The following is a 9,750-nucleotide window of genomic DNA, read 5'->3' as shown; positions in this document are numbered from 1 at the left end:
AAGGGAGAAGGGGGAGGGCAGGTGCTGATTTCAGCCCTGTAGCGTCAGGATTGCGTCAATTCGTGTTTCTGCCACGTCTGGAGTCTCGGGGACAAGCTTTTCAGAAGAGCCAAAACAGGAACAGGGCAGGGTGGCACATTGCCGATAGAAAGCGCGGACCTTCCTCCAGCCCCTCCCGCTGCAGGTGCCGGCCGGTGGATCAGGCTGTTTCCTCGGGAAGCCTTGTTCCAGGGTCTTTCCAGGTGAATCTGTCTGGAGTTCTTTCAGCACCTCGGACAGAGCACGCAGAAAACATGGCTCCTATCACTACCAGCCGCGTGGAATTCGGTAAGCAAGTTGCTGAACTTGGGGCTGTGGCTGGGCTCAGGGCTGTGCTCTCCTCGGGATGTTGGGGATGTTGAATATGTATGTTTTCAAGTAGCTAATTTGAAAGGAAGACGAGAACAGCAGATGGTTAATTGTGGCTTACTTCCTTTTCTCGGTATCTTTCTCCTTAACATCGCCTTCTGTGATTTCACCTTCCAGAAGTTCCCGAATGTTCACTGAGCTCTGTAAGCCTGAGCTGAGGAAAGACAAGGACATCTGTTGTTAGAACGCTGCTTCAGTTATTTTCTGGATGATTCTTATTTGTGTGTAAATCTTTTAAGGAAGCCACATACGCCTTTGGTTACATAAGAGTTCGGTGTGACATAAAATAACTTGTATGTTGAGGATTTGAGATGAGTATTTTATTAAGTTGTCATAATTTTCTTGGCTATGTTTTCTTGTATCCCTTAAGTATATTGCTAATGATAGACAGAATTCTGTGATACCATAGTTCTGGGGACTTTGAAATCAAATTGGCTTTGGCCTGCTTAATGTCCCCGGTTGAGCTTTCTGGAGTCCAGCACTGTACAGTTAAGTAAAAGCTGCTCAAAACTTGTATTAGAGATCCTGCTTTCTGGATTGCTTTTCCTGTTCATATTCCAAAAATCTGTCACTAAGGTATCCTTGTCTGCTTCGGTAAACAAACTAGACGTGCCTTTTAGAAAATCAATTAACATGTCTAGGTCCAATTATATTCTAATGGGAAAAGACCAGGGTTTTCATCTATAAGTATTTTTTAATTAAAGGATGGAGACATCTTCGAATAGTATCTCTAGATGTATCATAATTGTGATTAAAATGACTAGTATGGCATAATCTCTGCTCTCAAAAACTAAGTACGGTATCAGTAGTTACATTAGCAGAACATGAGTCCATGTTTTGAATATTAGAGATAATAAAATATGTGTAAATGATTTTCTCAGCCTTTTATCATTGGATTTGTATGTGTGCGTGTGCGTGTGTGTGTGTGATACACTCAGTTCTTGAAGTGAAATCAGAAATTTTCTCATAGTGTGGCATCTTCAGAGACTATCTTTGTGAACGTATGTTCATGCTCACTTGTCTGTCTACTTAGAAAATATTGATTTCAACTGCTTTTATTGTTCTTCTTATATTGGCTGAAGCATTTCTTAGTTCCTGAGCTTGCGTTTGCTGCCTTGCCCTGAGTTATTAGATTGTGTGGGTGTGTGTGGGGGCACAAAGATTTGAAGAGAAGGAAAGAAGCTGATACTGTTTAGCTGATTAACTCTTCCTCCTCTTTTTCTTCGGTAGCATTTACTTTTTTTTTCTGATTTAGGAGACTCGCAGCTTTACTTTTTTTTTTACACTATTCAATTTAGTCATACAAATAAATTATAGAATTTTTATTGCTGCCTTAGTTTTCAACCAACCTCACATATTTTTATTACCTTTAATTCATTTGATTTCCTTTGAGTTCATTTTTATGACTAGGAAGTAAATGGACAGAATATTTAGAAGATGGAGAAGGGACATAAGGAAGATTAGTCTTCTTGGTCTTAAAAAGTGTTAACCCTTTTTGGGCTGGGATGTGTATGTTTAGTATTCACTATTTAAAATAAAACATGGATAAAATAGAGCTAAATGTGCACAACATGTTATATTCACTTCAGGCAAAGGTTTACTCTTTAGATGTGGTAGTACAGCTGCTAAGCAGTTGTTAGAAGAGTCTGCGTACATACGAGATGATATCTGCTTCATGCACGCTCACTGTTGGAATGCCACTCGATGCCAATGATTTAATGTTTGCAAAGTTAAGAAAACAATGCCATTTTCAATTTTATCACCTTTTGCCATATATAAATAGACAAGGGCAAAATTGAACTCTAAATTGCCTATATTCACTTTTCATTCACATTTTGGGAATGGCTATGGATTTATGACCATTATTCTCTTTTAACCCACATAAATTACTTTGTGCTTTTGATAATCCAGGGCTTGAAGAATTTTAAGCTCATATTCACAAAAGGATTACAATGCTACAATTATATGCTATTATCAAACTATTGTTTTTCTTTTACTATTTTCTCCTTATTAAAAGATGTTTATCTCTTTATCACATTCCACAATTAAAATAAAAAATAATGGGTTTGTAACAATAACCAATGACTAGCATGTTTTTTCCCATAATTTTCTAGTTGTGTAGATTACTGTCTCTAGGGATTCTTTTTTCTGCTTGAGTCCTGGGTGACGGGAGATGTATTCAAAGGACAGAGTTCCCCAATATTTGTTGGTTATATATGTATATAAATGTGTATATATATTCATAATTAGTAGATTGGTGCTTTTGAAAAATCTCAAAATGTCAATGAAAAATAATAAAAATAGTACTTCCTCATATTGACTCATGACATCTGAGTAAAACAAAGTTAGATGAGAATATTAAATATGACCCCATATTTGTTCCAGATGATACACTTCCATTTATTTATAAAAATCTATTGAAGTAAGGAGTTTTAAATCATAATGTATCTCCTGTGTGTCACACAGGGCTATGTTTAGATCTCAAGTTAGTGGGAAACTATTACTCATGCCCAGAACTGTGGGGAAGTAACTCAATCTTCTCCACTTCTACCTAGTGCTCTATTGTGCTCTTCCTATAGTCTTCCATTTCCACTCTGATCATTTAATGGACGTCATTTGTCATTTGGTTTTACAGATGAAATTCCCACAGTCGTGGGGATCTTCAGTGCATTTGGTCTGGTCTTCACTGTCTCTCTCTTCGCTTGGATTTGCTGCCAAAGAAGATCGTCTAAGTCCAACAAGACCCCTCCGTACAAGTTCGTGCATGTGCTCAAAGGAGTTGACATCTACCCTGAAAACCTAAGCAGCAAGAAGAAGTTTGGAGGAGAGGATAAAAATGAAGCCAAGAATAAGTCAGCTGTGCCAAAAGTTTCACTGCATCTTGATCTGGAGAAGCGAGATCTCAACGGCAATTTCCCCAAAACCAATCTCAAAGCTGGCAGCCCTCCTGATCTAGAGAATGTGACCCCAAAGCTCTTCCCAGAGAGAGAAAAGGAGGCTGCTTCCCCAGAGAGCTTGAAGTCCAGTACCTCCCTCACTTCAGAAGAGAAGCAAGAGAAGCTGGGGACACTCTTCTTGTCTCTAGAGTACAACTTTGAGAAGAAAGCATTTGTGGTGAACATCAAGGAAGCCCAGGGCTTACCAGCCATGGATGAGCAATCCATGACCTCTGACCCTTACATCAAAATGACAATCTTACCAGAGAAGAAGCATAAAGTGAAGACCAGAGTGCTGAGGAAGACCCTGGACCCCGTGTTTGATGAAACCTTCACATTCTATGGGATTCCCTATCCCCACATCCAAGAGCTGTCGTTGCATTTCACCATTTTGAGTTTTGACCGGTTTTCAAGAGATGACATCATTGGAGAAGTCCTGATCCCTCTCTCAGGGATTGAATTATCAGATGGAAAAATGCTAATGACTAGAGAGATCATTAAGAGAAACGCTAAGGTAATCGTTTAAGCATTTAAGTATTTATAAGGAATCTTTAGCATAAGTTTTTAAAAATATCTGTGGTGCTTTCATTCAAATGACGAGCTGGTCCACATTATCCTTAATTACTGTAGGTGACAGCAAACAGAGAACAAGAGAACAGAGCAGGCAAAGGGAATTGAATACACAGCTGAAATGCTCAAGGAATCTTAATGATATAAAACAAGAGGCCACACTTTATGATATTTATACATCATTTATGTAAAAGGCATTTTTACTTTCTATTAAAATATTTTGCAAAAGACTGCTACTTTAAAATTTATGTTTTCATCTCTTACCACAGGTTATCAAAAGTGAAATAAAAATCAAATCAATTTATTCTCAGGATGTGGAATTCGAATGAAATTACTTTTGAACAAGGGGTCGTCCTGTTATGTTGACTTATGAATGTCCATTCTCCTGGTACCTAAAGGAAGTGAATGACTCTGCCTTCCTACTTGTACTTCCTTGACAATTCTTGGGTGATTAGAAAATGATATGACATCAACTTAGCACCCAGAACCCTTTCCTGTTTTAAATATATAGTGTCATTGATCCTAAAAGTGGCATTTTGAAATAATTTGTTCTCTCAATGCTATAATTTAAGAAAAACAACAGTCACATTACTTATGTTTTTTAAAATCACATTTTAGAGTTAAAAATATCTTTAGAACACTTTGTAGCCATCTTCCCGTCTTCTCCACACTGGCAACAGTTAAAGCTCAGGTCCAGAGGGCTGCGTGGCTTGACTGAGGCATCTAACTGGTTGGGCCCTTTAGTGTCAGAGAACTCCCTGGACCTTTGCTGTTTTCTTTACCACTCTCTTTGCTGCTCCTTTTTGTACAGTTGCTTAGTTTGAGGTGGTCTTCCTCAGCCACAAGAATATAGCTATATATTATTTTTTGGCATGTTTTTTTTCTCTAGCTGTTCTTAATTACAAGCAAGTCCTATGTTACCGTTTTGTTAGTTTTAGTTAAAGCTTGTATTTTGCATCCTTAGTTGTCTTAGATAATGTCATTAATGTAAAATAAAATATAAACACCTTCGCAATGAAGGAGTCCATGTTACTGTCCAAAAGCAAGTTCTAAAACTTGAGCCAGTTCTCTCCAATACTTAAATTCATTTATTTCCTCCTTAGATTGAGGAAGTACTTTGGCTATGTAGGACAAGAATTCTGTGATCCTGGTCCAGAATAGTGGCTGGATACAGAATAGGTCTTCTTTGGCTTGAATTCAAATGCTAATAATGTCAATAATGAAGAATTTAAACTAAAATCAAATATCAGCCTTGTGATCCTACGCATATCGGTTGACATATATTAATAACTTAAAAGATTAAAGATATCTTTGAATAGCAAAAACTAAAGAAAAAATCCTCTTGGGAATATAATGATAAATACCTTTCAAAACATGTGTAAGTACTGGGTGTGGTCAAATCCTTGGAAATTTTAGTATTAGGTAGTACCTAAAACAACCACAAGATGGCAGTCAATGGTTTTAGTCATCATAGGGCCAAGCGTTTCTCAGATTCTCTAGCTTGCTAAAATAAAAATAAATAGGAGCACGGCATTAAAATAACAAAGGTATTATGTCGCTGTATGTTTTGTGATGAGGGCACAAAAGCTCAACACGAGTACTACGTTTGCTGTGTTTGTCTTTGTTTAGAAGTCTTCCGGACGGGGCGAGCTTCTGGTCTCTCTATGCTATCAGTCCACCACAAACACGCTCACCGTGGTTGTCTTAAAAGCCCGGCACCTGCCGAAGTCTGATGTGTCCGGACTTTCAGGTGAGAACGCTTCTGAAATCCCAGAGTTCCGTCTCTAACTGGCTTATGTATTGTCAACTAACAATGGACTCTGGTTTGGTCAGTCTCAATTATGAGCACTGGGATTGCCGAGTTTTGTGGGAAAAAATTATGAGTCAATCCTGCTAGCAATACAGAGAAAGTCATACGCCTGTGACACAAAGTTAGTGGAGGAGGGAACATTTGAGTGGATGACTTAAAGCAATGACAAAAGAAGAGGAACAACGCAGTCTGACATTGCTCAGAAAGAGTTCTGAACTTTGGCATGTCAAAAGACTTACTCACTCACATTCTTTGGTGAGCTTATTATTTTTCTAATAATACATAGGCTTTAAGAATAAAATTTTAGTTTTGAATAACTGAAAAACAAAGTATTTGTTGTAGAATATGAGGAAGAAAATGAGCCAAGTTACAGGTTAAAATGATCTTAATTAAATCCTTTATCCTTCCATTTCTTAATAGAGTATCCTCTTTATATTTCTTAAACACTATAGACATTGGGCACAATAATACTTGAAGGGCTTTTTCAAAACTATAAATGTATATTTTAATAAAGAATCCCTGAGTGATATTGTTCTTATTATTTGATTGAAGAAATTGAAGACAAGATCTTAAAGCTTGAGATCATGAAGATAAATGATGTATATACTGCAATCAAAAATAATATAGTTATGTGATATAGAAAGTTACATGATCCTGAACCCAGTTTAGTAAGAATGTCACAGGAGAGATCAACTCTTGTAAACTAAAAGCAAACCCTGAAAGTGGCTAACCACCTGTAGAAAAGCTAAAGAGGACATGACCTGGTTTTAAATCCCTGTTCAACAACAAAAGCGGTCCTCACCAGGAGACAGACTCGCTGAGAGTATAAAATCAGCAAGCTCAGACACTGCCTTCATCTTGCTTTCGGGATTAGGCAATATGCAGCATTCTCTTTCCTTCCCCTTTTTGCTAAGACCACTGACAATTTAACCCTTGTATGTCATTGCAGATCCCTACGTCAAAGTGAACCTGTACCACGCCAAGAAGAGAATCTCTAAAAAGAAGACTCACGTGAAAAAATGCACTCCCAATGCAGTGTTCAACGAACTGTTTGTCTTTGATATTCCTTGTGAGAGTCTTGAAGAAATCAGTGTTGAATTTTTAGTTTTGGATTCGGAAAGGGGATCCCGAAATGAGGTGATTGGGCGGTTGGTCCTGGGCGCCACAGCAGAAGGAAGCAGTGGGGGGCACTGGAAGGAGATCTGTGACTTTCCCAGGAGGCAGATTGCTAAGTGGCACATGCTCTGTGATGGGTAGTTTTCTGGCTGTGAGCCGGAACGTAAAGGCTTTTGCTAGGCAAGAAGAAAGTTTCTTTCTTATACATGATTATGAGCTTGTGGCACAGCAAGCTACTTTATTATTTGTTTATTTATATTTATTAAACAATTTAGGTTAGAAGTGGATTAAAGTAGTAGACCAGAAAACAGTTGTAAATGTGTATCTTGATAATATCCTCCTTTATTAGAGGTGTTGACTAAATTTTCATAAGATACTCAATTTCCCTCTGTCTGGTCTTAAGCGGGCCAAGCAAGTCTGTTGTGAGTACTCTAGTTTAATCTCAAGTCACAGGTAGGTGTGTGTTGTAGATGATAATGTCACTTTTGCCTTGGTAGTGGAAGTCCAGGTAATCGTTAAGAGTTCAAGATGAAAACTCACACCTTTTTGTATGAAAATCAACCCATGTTTCTTCAGGTTGGGGAGAAAAGGTTTTATTTCAATCCAAAGATATTACAGAAATGTCCTCCAGTCTGTTTTCTAGTTTATTTCATGTACAAATAGTTGTCCTATATATCAAAGATATGCTGTCATTTCCATTCGGTTTGTAATTATTTGATACAATCTCATCATAAAAGGGGTAGGTAACTTAGGTTCATTTTACAAAGACAGCAAACAAGTTGAGAAATTAATTAATTAAAGGGCTGAATTGAAGAACACTGTGGTTGCAATGAGATTTTTTTTTTTGTTCCCTGAGATCACATGTGAGTCATATAAAATGTGACTTCACATAGGAATCATGGTCTTGAATTATTCACTGCCCATTCCAAGCCTCAGTGTGGCCTAAGATACTCCTACTTACCTTTGTGAAGCTGTCAGACTAGTGGAAAAAAATAAACTTAAGCTAGATATTCAGTTAGGAATACAGTTTTTAAATATATATATAAAAATCTGTATCAGTGTACGAGTGTATTTTCAAGGCTGTCTTTCCCCCTCAGAGAGGGCATGGCTACCTAAGTATTTAACTTATTCTTTCCCAGGAAGTTCTAAACTACTTAAAGAGAAACAAAAGAAAAGAAAACATGTTAAATTCTGTACATTGTCAGGTTGAAATCAACCACATTAAGTAAAAAGACTAAGACAAAAGACTAATAAGCCTATCAGAATCTACAGACATTCACAAAATAGACTGAAGCTGTAAAATTAGCATGGACAGTGTGTGCTACACTGTCTTTTGAGACCAATTTGTCTTGAGCTGTTATTTTTAAGATACAGAACCGTGTCTCGTGCCATTCCCAATCGCTAAGTTCTGAAACTCTTGCCAAACTCGTTTGACGCAAGCAGAGCTCTAGCATTGTCTGGGAAGACTTAACTCGATGATGGCGATGTCTTTATATCTGAATTGTTAGAGAATCATGAGTGTGACTTAGGTCCAGCTGAATTATTAAATATGCAAGTTAGAGATGATGTCTACTGAAAACTTTACCATTTGAGTCAAGCTTTGTGTCAGTGCTTTAGCCATTTTTTTGAGAATGTGTTTGATATCACAGTGTTTGTAAATTCAATGAAAATGTATTTCCCAACTACTTGTCTGTGCTTTTTAATGACTATGAAGAAGTTCAACTTTCTGTAAGGAAATATATTTCATTCTGTATGTACAAGAACTGAAATCAATCTCTTTTATGCTTTCCCGCACTCACTGTCATCCAGTGACAAGGTCATCTCACAACTGTCTACTCAGAAGTCTGTGACACCAACATGGAATGAACTGCAACCGTGTGCAGTTTGGGGAGGCCAGATGGCCTTTGTACGGATGCACATTTGATGTCATAGGCCATGGAACTCTAACTTGGAGCTCTAATATCATGGGGCGTGGTTTCCAAGTGTCCTACAGAGTGGCAGGAAGTTGATGGTGATCCAACTTATAGGATGTTCATTGGAAAAGGATTTTTTAAAAAAATAGGAAACAAGTCTGAAAAAAATACTTCAAAATCACATTAAATTGTTTGTAAATAGTTTTTAGTTTCACAATTTAAAGTGTTTTGAAGGTGTTAAGTTGATTGTAACTATTTCCAACTGGTTTTAAGGGAAAAAGAGAAAAGCAAGAAAGAAGAAAAGCAAGAGAAGAGTTGGAACAGACAGGGAGTTAAGCGATCTCATCATTTCTGAAAACTGTACTGTTTATAATGTATTACAATATCATTGTGAATACCCAACTCTGCTAAAATTCCTGCACTGTACTAAACATGTAAATTAATTTGTTGTCTGCTTAGCCAGTCTAACCACCCAGATAGGGAGGTTGCCGTGTCTGAAGAACTGTGAGATTCAGTGACTGACTTGTCGTAGTTCAGTAGAAGTGATGCAGAGGAAAGCATGGTGTAAGGGAGGTGGTGTCTGTTCTTTTGTGCCAGCTCTGTATGTTTGTAAGACACAAATAAACTGCTGCTTTTGCCCAAACAATCTCAAGGAAGTGTCCTGCCAATGGCTCTGTTGTAAGTTTTGTGTTACTGCTTTCTGAGGTTTTTCTCTTTTCCTAATAGGACACCTATATAGGTTAGGGAGCACTGGAGACTGAGCAACAAGATTTTTCATGTGAGGAGGTCTGAATTTTGCCCTGTTTTTGACATGCCTAACCTGAAGTGAAGCCCGGTTCTTGGGGAACGTAGGCACTGGACTCAGTGCATACAGACAGGTGAAGGAATTTTTGGTATTCCTCACTCCTTCTTCCACTCCGTTCTTCTCTCTTCAAGGGTGGGAATAGGCAGGGGTTTCACCAGTTGACTTCACTAGGTTCGTCTAGCTCTTCTCAGG

At 37.9% G+C, this 9,750-nt stretch overlaps 1 protein-coding gene across 1 annotated transcript; it reads left to right on the top strand.

Moving 5' to 3' along the window:
- Syt4 (synaptotagmin 4) lies at nt 1-9,402 on the top strand. Its single transcript, XM_005355851.2, has 4 exons — nt 1-327; nt 3,044-3,858; nt 5,544-5,664; nt 6,674-9,402. The coding sequence occupies exons 1-4, from the start codon at nt 294-296 to the stop codon at nt 6,979-6,981; spliced, it is 1,278 nt and encodes a 425-aa protein (XP_005355908.1). The 5' UTR covers nt 1-293; the 3' UTR covers nt 6,982-9,402.
- Nucleotides 9,403-9,750: the final 348 nt, after the last annotated feature.

The sequence above is a fragment of the Microtus ochrogaster genome, chromosome 18 (assembly GCF_000317375.1).
Source record: "Microtus ochrogaster isolate Prairie Vole_2 chromosome 18, MicOch1.0, whole genome shotgun sequence".
Classification (NCBI taxonomy): Eukaryota; Metazoa; Chordata; class Mammalia; order Rodentia; family Cricetidae; genus Microtus; species Microtus ochrogaster.
The sequence above is the reverse complement of the archived record's forward strand: the minus strand, read 5'-3'. Positions and strand labels throughout refer to the sequence as shown.

Excerpts from the sequence above, each read along its gene's own strand:
- Syt4 (XM_005355851.2), top strand. The coding sequence starts at position 294 with ATGGCTCCTATCACTACCAGCCGCGTGGAATTCG. Across the intron at positions 328-3,043 it reads TACCAGCCGCGTGGAATTCG|ATGAAATTCCCACAGTCGTG; the intron begins GTAAGCAAGTTG and ends TTGGTTTTACAG. Across the intron at positions 3,859-5,543 it reads TCATTAAGAGAAACGCTAAG|AAGTCTTCCGGACGGGGCGA; the intron begins GTAATCGTTTAA and ends GTCTTTGTTTAG.